Genomic DNA, 13,980 nt, shown 5'->3' with positions numbered 1-13,980 from the left:
TACCTACGGTAATCCAAAGGATCCGTAGGAAGCTGCCCAACCTACCAGAGACACCTCCAAACTCATGTAGTGAGGTGAACATTGAGCCCACCACACCAGGGGTAAATACAGGGGACCAAGGTAGAACACAGACAGACAGTGTGTTACGTAGGTCTACCAGAATCACCAGAGGTCAGATCCCTGCTCGTTGGAGAATTTAAAGTGTAATGTATAACTGTATTATTGCAAATGTTGTATATGTGTGTATTATGTTCTTCCAGTTACCCGACAGGGTCCAAAAAGACTTTCAGGTTATGGACGATGAATAACCAAAAACTTACCCTGTAAATAGTTGCACCTGTAAAGTGCCCCTTTTGTGCCAGACCACAGAACAAAAACCCGTGGAGGTGGCTGAAGACGTGGTTTGTAATATTCTAATGTACCTTGTTTATTGTTACCTGTTATTTTTGCAAAATATGCTCAGTCCCGGAGTACTGAAATTCACTAGGGGGGAATGTGGCACCCCAGAGGATCTGGTTACCACAGTGGTAGCAATACCATGTCTGGGAGCAAAACAGGAGTTTCCTGGTCAGGAACACATAACATGCGACACCTCCTGCCCTATATAACTGGATCTGGAGGCGGGGTTAGTCAGTTTAGTTTAGTGTAGAGTTCAGTGAGTGTCAGGAGTCTGATAGGACACGAAGGAGCAAGGAGCAAGGAGCCAGGGACTGGAGCTGGAGTTAGCTCGTCCTGGCCAGTGTACACAGAGGACCGGACACCGGAGTCCGAGGCTGTGGGACCCTTCAGGCCCAGCAGCAGATACCACAGGGCAGGGGATTGCAGGTCTCCTGGCCCAACGGAAGCCCGGAGGCTCAGCCACACGAAAGGACCAGTACCGCCACAGATGAGCGAGGAATACACGGGATCCGAGTCGCCAGCCATACGGGTGAGCAGCATGTCACACTCAGGGACATGGGCTACAACACGACTATAAGTGGGATAGCCAAAGAGTACAGTCAGAACGGCAGGCCTACAACTCCACCTGGCCAGGGGGATGCTAGGATTGCTCCCAGACTGACCAGGCCCTCATCCCTAGCAAGTACTCCCGTTGAGGCCTATGTAATTGCCACCAGTAAAGACCCTAGGACTGCACTACAAAGGCTCCGTGTTATCATTACTGAATCCCGACACTATCACCACCATCATCCATACACGCTGCCCTGAAGCTCCACTCTTCCTGTGGGGAGTCACATCACCTTGCTGCACACACCATCAGCTTCAGCAGACTGCTCCGCAGCGGCGGTTACCAATAACCGCATTCCACAGGTGGCGTAGTCGGACTATACAAACAGATTCACATAAACTACCCTGGTTTGACCGCCCTGGGTCACGGACCGGGTCACCGCCACGGTGACTGCAACCCCCAACATCTACAGGCCCGGCTCCGGGTATCCCCACGGCCCAGGGGGAGCGTCACAAATATGTGTGGTTTCGTTATTTTCAGGGGCTCTGTGATCAGTGCTACAAACTCTGCAGTGACCAAGTCATGGATGGAAGACTGTATGACTTGATGAGAGATGATGTATATATAGCACCGTCCATTAGTATGTAGTGTCTACTCTTATTACAATATGTGGAGCACTGTCCATTTATACAGTGTCCTCTCATGTGCAAAGCCATCCCTTATTGTACAGTGTTCTCTCTTGTATATTGCGCCACACATTATTACATAGTGTCCTTTTGTATAGTATCCACTTTTATAGTGTCCTCCCTTATTGTGTATAGTGCAGTCCCACCTTATCTTATAGCCCATCCCTTATTTCTCCAAACATAAGTTTCCACCGAACCCAAAAGCACTACAGATACTGGCTGGTGATGAGCTCATGCAGCCTTTATCTATCCCTCATCCCCTCAAGATGGCCAGACCATCCTTGTAAATAAGCCATTGTACTTTGTGTCACCCCCACCTCATTGTAGATTGTAAGCTCTTACGAGCAGGGTTGTCATTATTTTTGCTGTAATTATTGTATTATCTTTAGCTATGTTACTTATGACTGCTGTATATGAACTTGTGAATTGTTAAGCGCTGCGGAATATGTTGGCGCTATATAAATAAAGACTATTATTATTATTTATTATTGTGTAGAGCACCACCTCTTATAAAATAGTGTCCCCCTTATTGTTTACAGCATCATCCTCCCTTATTGTGCATAGCACAGTCCACCATTACACAGTATCCTTCCTTATTGTATATAGTGGCGTCCTTAATTGTAGTGTCCTCCTCACCGTACAAGTCAGACAAGTGCTGTCCAATGTTTCATGGGATCGCACTCGCTCCAATGTTATATAATGGAGCAGTGCCGACTAGCATCTATTTTCTCATGCTGAGTCGAGAGGCAGCGTATATCAGACGCCGCGCACCCATACAAGTGTATGGATGCATGTAAAACATCAGACTGCACTCGGATGTCATCTGAGTGCAGTTCAATATATGCCGATTCACATAATGGAGATGTGGAAATGAAGTTCTCCATCTTCTCCGCACCTGTGATCCGATTTTCGCATGTGAGAGAATTGGATCAGAGTAAAATGACACTCAGATCACGATCGCAGCAAAGTTTAAGGCGAGGGTCATTTGCATATAGCAGCCGATGCTCTCGCATGATAGAATCATCGAATGCTACTCGTCAGTGTGAGCGAGCCCTTCAGGTATATTGCACCATCCACATTATTGTATATAACATCATGATTTATTACAGTGTCCTCCTTTATTTTGTATAGTGACATCCCCCTATTGTGTATAGCGCCATACTTCATTACATAATGTCTCCTTCATTATTATGTATAGCCACATTATAGAGATCTCCGTTATCATCTATAGTGAATTCTTCATTACAATGTCCTCCTGTATTGTGCCATTCTACATTATAGTATCCCCTTTATTGTGTATAGCACCATCCTTCTTTACATAGTGTCTCCTGTAATCCAATCCACATTATAGTGTCCTCCCTTATTGTGTATAGTGCCATTGTGTCATCCCTTATTCCGTATGCCACCTTCCTCTTGTATTGTGCATAGTTCTATCCTCCCATTACATAGCGCTTTCCCTTTATAGTGTCCCCCCTTATTGAAAGATTTTTGAGCCTCGTTTTCTCTATTCCCTGTCATTTATTACTAAATTCCCACCAGAGCGGCTGTGTTTTCATCACCTGACCCCCCCTGATGTGATGTAACGCGAGACTCTCCACACTTTTCATGTGACTTGTCAGTTGAGGGGAGGGCTACCTAGTTTAAACTGCCGGGGGTTACTCTTAATATCTTCTGATAAGTGAGAACAGGGGGAATTATTATTTTGGAGACATTCTCCATTGTTAAGTGATTGTTGGTGTTCTATCATATGAGAAAACCTCCCCAGAAAGTCCAAAAGTTGCCAGGAAAAAAAGGGATCTCTCTGCCAGGGACCAGATCTTGTTCCTGTACTCTAATTTACTCTTGGGCCCCAGCATCCGGATCTTGTTACAGGCAGCACTTAGTGTAAGGAGGAGTGCAGGAATGAGGAGAAGCAAATATCTGTACACGGTAAGGGGTCTGTATAGATGGGGATCTGCAGTTTGCATAAATGAGATTATGCATAGACTGAAGTCTGGTTTGGGGTCTTTATCGTTAGGGGGGTCTCTAATTTACTCTTGGACCCCAGCATCTGGATCTTGTTACAGGCAGCACTTAGTGTAAGGAGGAGTGCAGGAATGAGGAGAAGCAAATATCTGTACACGGTAAGGGGTCTGTATAGATGGGGATCTGCAGTTTGCATAAATGAGATTATGCATAGACTGAAGTCTGGTTTGGGGTCTTTATCGTTAGGGGGTCTCTAATTTACTCTTGGACCCCAGCATCTGGATCTTGTTACAGGCAGCACTTAGTGTAAGGAGGAGTGCAGGAATGAGGAGAAGCAAATATCTGTACACGGTAAGGGGTCTGTATAGATGGGGATCTGCAGTTTGCATAAATGAGATTATGCATAGACTGAAGTCTGGTTTGGGGTCTTTATGGATAGGGGGTTTGGGCTCGGTTCAGTATATATTTAGGGTCTGCTCTGTTGCTTCAGTATTATTTCATTATTCTGTAAGTTGCGGCTGTGACCTAAATTAAAGGGACGGGCACATGACAACAAATCATGCACTTTTTTATATGCCCCTTTTCAGAGTCTCCCTGTTATCAGTACGTTGTCAGCATGTTCTGATGTCACTTCCTGGATGTGGACACATTGTAGCGGTTCTATAACATGGGAGTGATATTGCGTTATCCTTCCCACAACCGGGGGCTGGATCCACCATTACGGGAGGCCGATGACATGGATGTGTGGGCATCAGTTAATAAGTACAGGAGCGGAGCCAGGACGGCCTACACTTTGGATTGTCAAATATTGACTCGGACACAGGACGTTGGTCTCATTAGTCTCAGATTCTGGGGGATTTGGGATCCGACGATTCAGACGACAGGTGAGATTTACATTTATACAGTATAAACTTCTCTTTCTTGGGACTGAATATCTAAAAATATCATTGACATTAGTTATTTTATATCCAGCTACATCCACAACTTGTATCTGCTGCTTATAATGAGATGTAACTGATGTGAATAGAACTCCATGTATTCTATGTAAATCATCATCTGCAGCCATCATGAGCACTACAACTCCCAGCGTGACCCAATCGTATTATATGTAGAGCACTACAACTCCCAGCATGACTGATCACTGAACATGATGAAAATAAAATGCATTTCTTGTATCTGGATTTAGGACACTCCGCCATGAGACGGGCACTGGTCTTCGTTCTTGTTGGGGTTTGTCTGGCTCATCGGGATCACAAGTCCCAGAAGGACATAGAGGATGATGACAGATCACTCCGGGTTGCAGATCATCTTCAAGACCGATTTCCTCAGCACTCGGATCATCTAGATAGATCTCAAAATCACTCAGATGATCTAGATAGATCTCAGGGCCACACGGATCGTCTCAAGGGATCTCAGAGACGCATGTATCATCTGGATAGATCTCAGAGACGCTTGGATCATCTCAATGGCTCTCAGAGCCACACGGATCATCTGGACAGATCTCAGAGACTCTTGGATCATCTCCATGGCTCTCAGAGCCGCACGGATCATCTGGACAGATCTCAGAGACGCACAGATCATCTCGAAGGATCTCAGAGACGCACGGATCATCTTGATGGATCTCAGAGACGCACAGATCATCTCGAAGGATCTCAGAGACGCACAGATCATCTTGTTGGATCTCAAAGACGCACGGATCATTTCGAAGGATCTCACAGACGCTTAGATCATCTGGACAGATCTCAGAGACGCACGGATCATCTGGATAGATCTCCTCCGGATTATCTAGATAGAGCTCATCTTCTGGACTCCTCCAATGGCACAAGTGATTTTTCCGCAATACAGATCTCACAAATGAACAGTAACTTTGGATTCAACCTATACAGAAGAATGGCCAACAAGCACGACCACAACATCATCTTCTCACCGCTCAGTGTCTCCTTCAATCTCGCGTCATTAATGGTTGGGAGCCGAGGAGATAGCTACAACGAGCTCCTGACTGGTCTGAACTTGGAAGCCCTGAAGAGCAGTAAACGCCTCGACCAGTTACCGAACCTACTGAAGGAGCTCAGAGATGGAATCAGGAGAAGTGATGGCTACGACCTGGAGCTGGGAAGTCTCTCCTTCGTCCATCATCTCTTCCCCCTCCACGATGAGTTCGTCAATGAGACCAGGGATTATTTCGACATGGAGTACAGGAGCCTCGACTTCCACAACCGGGAGGCCAAAAACATCATCAAAGACTTCATAATCAAAAAGTCAAAGGGGAAAGTGACCGAACTCATGGACGAGATCGACCCGCAGACCAAGATGATACTTCTCGACTTCATCTCATTTAAAGGTATTGACCGATTATTTAAGACCGGGGTCTGCTGTCTCACAGGTAGTCCGCCGGACCCCTATAATACCCAGTCTGAAACTCTTTCAAACTTTTTTGTTCCTATCCCCAATAATAATGGCAGCCTCCGAGTAGAGCATCTTCTCCATGTTCCTTGGAGGCGGTGTAATTTGGAGGACGCTCGTTCAAGCCAAGATGAGATCGGGTTCCTATGATAACAATAAGCTAGGGACTTCGGGGCCAGACGTGTGGTCATAGGATCTCATGTAGAGAATCTTATATACATGTCATTATGACTTAACAGTGACGGATGGGGCATATTAAAGTCTCTTCAGCCTTAAGGAACCTTTAAAAATAAACTGATCACAGAGTTTCACACTAGTGTGACTAGTGACCAGCCGATCACGGGGCCCGTTACCACTCGCCTAGAGGTTTTCCTCTCTGTACTCCCTCCACTATATTATTGAGACCCCCCAAAAAATATGGAGTAGGGTAGTTCTGAGATGGCCCCTTAAGTCCCCAATAGATCTGTCCTGATTACAGTCACATATTAGTTGTTCACTTTTCTTAAAGAGATAGTCCACAATTTAAAAAAAAAAACATCGCCAGCCCTGATCCTTTGTTGTGTCTTATTTATAGGAAGGCAGATATTTTTTTAATTTTCGACAACCCCTTCTATTTTTATTTATTTAACTGTTTTTTTTTCATTCCTGCTCTTAACATCGGCTTTTCTTTTTTTCCCCAGGTAAATGGCAGGTTCCCTTTAATCCAGACTTGACCACGACCGATTCCTTCTTTGTGAACAAGTACAATTCGGTGAAGGTGCCGATGATGTACAAGACGGATGAAGTGGCCTCCATGACGGACAATTCGCTGTCCTGTATGGTGCTAAACCTCCCGTACAGAGGGGGCGCTCACATGCTGGTCGTCATGCCGGTAAAGGGAGGAGACTTTGACGTATTAGAAGACAAGTTATCAATGGAGATTGTTACGACCTGGCTGAAGAAAATGAAGACCAGGTATAGAGTGCACCCTCAATTGTGTCCAGGAAGCAGAGATCTAGGATGCTGTATGATTAAAGGGATTTTCCCAAGTCATCTGGTGCAACCACCATTACTAGGAGGTAGGGTCCCTAAGCCATTGATGTGGGCTTTTGGTGGTCTCCAAGACCCAGTCATATACTTTTGAGACCATTGCTATCTCTCCAGCTGGTATTGATGACTTTGGGGTCCCTATTTTCTGGTTATAAGGGGGCCCCAAAAGGTGCACATCCTTCTCCTTTAATCTCGCCGATCACCGATGGTGCAACCCTTGCTGTTCAGCGTGAAGACTCTGCCTACAGCAGCCTATATCTCTGCTGCCTCCACCACGACTTCCTGCAGTCTTCCACTTTTAGTGATGTGCCATACAGCGCATCGTAGCTGATCATCCGCCAGATTATAATATTTCTTATTCGCCACCAGGAAAACCGATGTTTTCTTTCCAAAATTCCGACTGGACCAGAAGTACAAGCTGAAGTCCACCCTGGAGGAGATGGGCATCAGGGACGTCTTTACTGGGAAGGCGAATTTCACCGGCATGACCGACGAGAGGAACCTGATGCTTTCCAAGGTACGTACCATGCATCATCCGAATCTACCTAAAACTGCCACAGACCTCACTGGGTACCACTTACCTGTCTGTAGGGATAGTATTGGACCCCACTACTCATATTGTGATGTCATCCATGTTCCACCCTCTTTGGTAGAAGCCCCCAACATTGCTGGACCTGCTTTTTAATATTTTTATAGCCCCCCCATGCCCTTTCCACTGACCCATAAACAAGGTGCCATGTGGACGCTTATGCTCCCTTGGTAAGGTCTCAGGCAGGGTCCATAAAGGTTCCCACTAAGAGCCCTATGAACCGAGACGCGACAGAGATCACCACAGCTGTCCAGTGACGTGGACAGCTTCAGGCTGTGGGAACAGTTGGCCTCGCCCATAGTCATCCGCCAAACACGAACAGCAGTGTGACTGATTTCCATTCACGTGATTTCTAGATCACCCAGAGAGCAGTGATGGACGTAGACGAGATTGGGACTGAATCTGTGGCCGTCACCGAGACGGAAATGGTGGCCTACTGCTTTCCCTACACAATCCGCGTCAACCATCCCTTCATGTTCATGATCTTCAACGAAAACTACAAATCCCTGCTGTTCATCGGAAGAGTGAACAACCCCTCCGAATCCTAACATATGGAAGGACTCCGCCCAAAGAAAGAGAAGCCTTACCTCTTCTTAACGCTTCCTTTTAAAGGGTATGAATACTTTTGCATCCAACTTTTTTTTCCGCATCTAATATACAGACGTTAACAACTTAGCAAATAGGTTAAATTAAAAATCTCTTTTTTTTTTTTTTTCTCTATGGCTCCTATGCAAAATTATGTGTATCCATGGTAACAGACAACAAACAAGCCTTGTGTAGTCTGATCCTGCAGCTAAGTAGAGGAGGCAGAGGGGGCGACTCCACATAATAACCTATAAACAGTGAAGGAGTGTAAGGGAAGAGTCACACGGCCGTATAACTCGGACGGGGATCGCAACGCAATGCACCGACCGGCGTCTCTCGACCCGAGCATGTATTTCTATGCAGCCGTCACGCTCGGGTCAGGAGGGCCCGACGGCCAGTCCCCGAGCATTGCGCTACGATCCCCCATCCAAGTCATGCGGCATCTGACTCTTCCCTAACACATGACTTCAGGATCAGACTACACGGGGCGGGTTTGTAGTCTGTAACCATTGGGGCGCATAGGATCTGTGTACTCAAAATGGAGGAACGTTTGCAATTATAACGGTTTGCAAAGTTGTTGCACTTTAGTATTTTTGGAGCAAAAAAGAAAAGTTGGCTGCAAAACTGCACACACTCTTTAAGAGGAAACAATGAAAGACTTTTTAAATTTGTATAGATCTTTAATCGGGGGTTTGTTAGTTGTTTTTTTTTTTTTTAGCAAAGTTGCTTTATTTTGTATGTGCTGGGCCAATCATTATAGATGCAAAAGTTCTCATACCCTTTAAGAAGCACAGTGCTGTATAGAATGGACAAATTATAGGGCAAATTTGTGAGAAAATGGCTATAAATTAGATTAATAGATATAAATGGATTAATGAATATGAATAAAAAAAAAACATTATATACACTGTATATGGGAATTTTTTTTTCTTTAATTTATATCCATTAATCCATTTATATCTATTAATTAAATTTATAGCCATTTTAATTAAATTAATAGATATAAATGGATTAATGGATATAAATTAATGAGAAAAAAAAATCATATATACGTACACTGTGTTCCAAATTATTATGCAAATAATATTTTCTCAGATTTTCCCAAATTACCTATATGAATTGCAGTCATTGTATTTTTCCAGTCAAATATCTATTAGAGTACAATTGAAAGGTTTTTGTACAAACTGCCTATGATAACAGGATATTTTTAAAAAAATAAAAAACTCAAACTGCACTCAAAATGCATGTTCCAAATTATTATGCACAGCAGAGTTTTCAACCTTTTCATTTTAATAAAGAACAAAAAAATGGTCATTTTTGAAATTATAAGCATTAGCAGGTTATTACAAACTGAAATCAAACAGTTTTCAACTCAAAACTTTATTCTAGGTGATGTTACATTTGCACATAGGACCGCTTGTTCGAAAGGAGCTTCTGAACTCTCTCGTCCATTGAATTTGTCAGGTTTTGGATGGTTTCTGCTTCAATTGTTTTGCATGAGGACAGAATACCCTCCCAGAGCTGTTGCTTAGATGTGAACTGCCTCCCGCCATCATAGACACTCCTTTTGATGATGCTCCAGAGGTTCTGAATGGGGTAGAGGTCAGGGGGGCATGGGGGTCACACCATAAGTTTGTCCCCTTTTATGCCCATATCAGCCAGAGATGCAGATGTTTTATGTGCAGCATGAGATGGTGCATTATCATGCATGAAAATGATCTTGCTGCGGAATACACGGTTCTTCTACTTGAACCATGGCAGGAAGTGCTGTTTGAGAAACTCAACATACATTATGGAGTTCATCTTTACCCCTTCAGGAATCCTAAAGGGCCGACAATCTCTCTCCCCATGATTCCAGCCCAAAACATTACTCCACCTCCTCCATGTTGGCGCTGTAGCCGTGTTTGCGTGGGGTGTCCATCAACCAGCCATCCTCCACTCCATCCATCTGGACCATCGAGCGTTGCACGGCACTCATCGGTGAACAAAACAGTTTTGAAATCAGTCTTCATGTAATGTTTGGCCCACTGGAGCCGTTTCTGCTTGTGTGAAGTGGATAGAGGAGGTCGACAGGATGGCGTATGCACAGCTGCAAACCTCTGAAAGACCCTGCATCTTGTTCGGGGGATGTTGGAGGCACCAGCAGCTTCAAAAACTTGTCTGCTGCTATGACAAGGCTTTTTTGCCGCTGCTCTTTTAACCTGACTTAATTGCCTGTAGGAAAGAGTCCTCAATTTTCCCTTATCAGCACGCACATGTGTGTACTGTGAATCAGCTACATACTTCTTGATTGTGCGATGATCAGGATGAAGTGTCTTGGCAATGTTGATCGTAGTCATGCCTTGACCTAAACACTCCACAATTTGTTGCTTCTCAGCAGCCGACACATCCTTTTTCTTTCCCATTTTGGCAGAAAATGTAGGCTGCTTAATAATGTGAGAGAGCCTTCTTAAGTAGTCTTGCCTTTCATTGGACACACCTGCCAAACTAATTAGCACAGGTGTCTGCAATTGCTTACAGTGATATAAAGAGCCCTGACACACATCACCATCAATGCGTTTAACTGACAAACAAAAAAAGTCTTACCTTATCACTCCTAAACACTTTTTGCATAATAATTTGGAACACAGTGTGTGTATATATATATATATATATATATATATATATATATATATATATATATATATATATATATATAAAATGGGATTTTTTTTAAAATTCATACCAATTAGTCCATTTATATCTATTAATTTAATTTATAGCCATTTTCTCCCAAATTTGCCCTATATTGTGATGAATGTAAACCCCATGTGGGTGGAATTAGTGACTTCCAATGATAACTTTGTAGAAGTTTGTTGTTTTGTTGTTTTTTTTTTATAAATTATCCAAGACCTAAAGGATTGTAGCAACATGTTTATTAGCAATGATGCATGCACGGCGCCGTCTCACTAATTCATGGACCTCGTAAAAAGCGCACACGTAAAAACATCCAGGGGCCACGGTCAATTTTTTTTTTTTTTTTTTTAGAATTTTCATACAATGAATAAAAATACTTCTTTGATAATTTACATTTTCTCATCGCAAACGTAGAAGAAGCTGACAGTGGCTCCATACTGTCGCGGACATCTCCCGGGGACGCGGGGGAAAGGATCAGTCACGGTCATAGACGCGGAGGTGTTTGGCGCAAGGGGCGGAGCGCAGGACAGCAGCGGTAATAACGCGCAGAACTGGTGGTCACTGGGCAAAGAAAAAAACAAAAAAAAAAAAAACTAGTAAAATACTCTGAAATATCAACTCAAGTATTTACACGACTGGAGAACACAGGACTGTAGAAAAGGTCGCTGCGTTCTGTCATTCCGCTCTCAGATCTGCCTGCAGAGGGCGATGTGGCCTCCAATAAATAGCACTTGGCTCCTTTAAGATAATATGTTTGCAGGAGGATAAGCGGCACCCAGATGGCTATCAGCTAATAAATGCGTCCACTGTGCAGCAATAATCTCGCGGAGCAGATTTCCTCTTCTGGATTCGGATCGGCCAGAGTATAAATAGATATAATTTTACAGCGTGGGGGCCAGGATGGGGCGGCACCGCTTCTCTGTGACTTCTTTGGTTTACTTCTTCCTGGACCCTGGAGCTAAGATTTGGGTTTTTTGTTTTTCCTTTGAGAGATAAAAAAAAGGAAGAATTTGTAACTATTCGATTTAAAGGGACAACCCCTTTAAGAATGGGGAGCGGGTTAATGGAAGTATGGCAACCCCCCCTTCCATGGTGTCTGGATTTCCCAGCTGACTACTCGCGGGTACAATCATCCAGGCTCAACCCCTTAAAATTTTTCACTCTTTGTTTCATTGCAGCCATTTGGTAAATTCTAAAAAGTTCATTATTTTTCTCATTAAAGTACACTCTGCACCCCATCTTGACTGAAAAAAAAAACAGAAATGTAGACATTTTTGCAAATTTATTAAAAAAGAAAAACTGAAATATCACATTGTTATAAGTCTTCAGACCCTTTGCTCAGACACTCATATTTAAGTCACATGCTGTCCATTTCCTTGTGATCCTCCTTGAGATGGTTCTACTCCTTCATTGGAGTCCAGCTGTGTTTAATTAAACTGATAGGACTTGATTTGGAAAGGCACACACCTGTCTATATAAGACCTCACAGCTCACAGTGCATGTCAGACCAAATGAGAATCATGAGCTCAAAGGAACTGCCCAAGAAGCTCAGAGACAGAATTGTGGTAAGGCACAGATCTGGCCAAGGTTACAGAAGAATTTCTGCATTACTCAAGGTTCCTAAGAGCACAGTGGCCTCAATAATCCTTAAATGGAAAAGTTTGGGACCACCAGAAGTCTTCCTAGACCTGGCCGTCCATCCAAGCTGAGCAATCGTTGGGGAAGAGCCTTGGTGAGAGAGGTAAAGAAGAACTCCAAGATCACTGTGGCTGAGCTCCAGAGATGCAGTAGGGAGATGGGAGAAAGGTCCACAAAGTCAACTATCACTGCAGCCCTCCACCAGTCGGGCCTTCCAACAAGACAATGACTCTAAGCACACAGCTAAAATAACAAAGGAGTGGCTTCAGAACAACTCTGTGACCATTCTTGATTGGCCCAGCCAGAGCCCTGACCTAAACCCAATTGAGCATCTCTGGAGAGACCTGAAAATGGCTGTCCACCAACGTTCACCATCCAACCTGACGGAACTGGAGAGGATCTGCAAGGAAGAAATGCAGAGGATCCCCAAATCCAGGTGTGAGAAACTTGTTGCATCATTCCCAAGAAGACTCATGGCTGTACTAGCTCAAAAGGGGGCTTCTACTCAATACTGAGCAAAGGGTCTGAATACTTATGACCATGTGAGATTTCAGTTTTTCTTTTTTAATAAATTTGCAAAATTTCTACGTTTGCTTTTTTTTTCAGTCCAGATGGGGTGCAGAGTGGACTTCAATGAGAAAAAAATGAACTTTTTAGAATTTACCAAATTGCTGCAACGAAACAAAGAGTGAAAAATATAAAGGGGTCTGAATACTTTTCGTACCCACTGTACAATGTAATTATACTCCAGAGCTGCTTTCATAATTCTGCCGAGTTCTTTAAAGCTACGTAATCCACTGATATCCAGCAAGTAGTTCTCCAGCTGCAGGCCTGCTGGGAGCTGTAGTTTTACAACAGCTGGAGACCTGATTTTTGAGGGTCCCTACTCTACACAATGCATTGTGGTAGATTTCATATCCTAGTGTACTTGGTGAAAACACTACACCCCCCCACAATGAATCGCAGCAGTAAGGTCCTGCACCCTATAAAGAAGATCGCAGAAGTATGAATGCAGCTCTGACCGCGAGATCAAAATGATGAATGACAACCACTAAAAGCCAGTCAATTTCTTAAAGGAACACTCCGTGTAAAATTCATCCAGCACTGAAGTCTTCATGGGGCGTGGCAGGCATTTAAAGGGCCCCGGTGTCATGCTCTGGGTGTCGGCGACTCACAGGCTAAGCTTCCTGGATTGCGCCTCTTTGTTGCCGTTAGTCTTCTGGTCGCTCGAGCTCGCCGGACTTCGGGATGACGCCGCTGTGGCGGTGGAGAAGCTCACAGAGGCGCTGGCGCTGCCGGTCCTGACTTTAAGTGAATCTTCTGAGAGAGACAAAAAGTGAAGAATGAGCAGATTGTGAGCAGACGGATTAATAAGGACACCCCCGCATGTATCACCGCACAACGCAGCCAATCAGAACAGGATATGGAATTGCTATATAACCTCTTCCCAACATCTGGCTCTT

At 44.1% G+C, this 13,980-nt stretch overlaps 2 protein-coding genes across 2 annotated transcripts in view; one reads left to right on the top strand and one right to left on the bottom strand.

Moving 5' to 3' along the window:
* The first annotated feature begins 4,226 nt into the window (after positions 1-4,226).
* SERPINA10 (serpin family A member 10) lies at positions 4,227-10,629 on the top strand. The gene is made up of 5 exons (XM_073638314.1): positions 4,227-4,481; positions 4,784-5,938; positions 6,681-6,954; positions 7,399-7,546; positions 7,975-10,629. Exons 1-5 carry the CDS (start codon positions 4,265-4,267, stop codon positions 8,164-8,166), a joined length of 1,986 nt encoding a protein of 661 aa, XP_073494415.1. The 5' UTR covers positions 4,227-4,264; the 3' UTR covers positions 8,167-10,629.
* A 472-nt stretch (positions 10,630-11,101) lies between these two features.
* PPP4R4 (protein phosphatase 4 regulatory subunit 4) overlaps positions 11,102-13,980 on the bottom strand; it is a 290,124-nt gene continuing 287,245 nt past the window's right edge. Inside the window, exons 23-24 of the mRNA XM_073638312.1 lie at positions 13,693-13,837; positions 11,102-11,862 (exon numbers count right to left, since the gene is read on the bottom strand). Of these exons, the coding sequence (XP_073494413.1) occupies positions 11,838-11,862; positions 13,693-13,837 (170 nt within the window). The 3' untranslated portion in view covers positions 11,102-11,837. The remainder of the gene's footprint in view (positions 11,863-13,692; positions 13,838-13,980) is intronic.

The sequence above is a fragment of the Phyllobates terribilis genome, unplaced genomic scaffold, assembly GCF_046119375.1.
Source record: "Phyllobates terribilis strain yellow unplaced genomic scaffold, ASM4611937v1 Scaffold_7__3_contigs__length_470593459, whole genome shotgun sequence".
In the NCBI taxonomy this organism is placed as follows: Eukaryota; Metazoa; Chordata; class Amphibia; order Anura; family Dendrobatidae; genus Phyllobates; species Phyllobates terribilis.
Note: the sequence above shows the minus strand (reverse complement) of the source record. Positions and strands in the feature narration are given on the sequence as shown.

What these genes read in the sequence shown, in the direction of transcription:
- SERPINA10 (XM_073638314.1), top strand. Translation starts at nt 4,265, where the DNA reads ATGGGAGTGATATTGCGTTATCCTTCCCACAACCGGGGGCTGGATCCA. An exon ending in TCCGACGATTCAGACGACAG is followed by an intron (nt 4,482 to 4,783) that starts GTGAGATTTACA and finishes ATCTGGATTTAG; the next exon opens with GACACTCCGCCATGAGACGG. An exon ending in CGACTTCATCTCATTTAAAG is followed by an intron (nt 5,939 to 6,680) that starts GTATTGACCGAT and finishes TTTTTTCCCCAG; the next exon opens with GTAAATGGCAGGTTCCCTTT.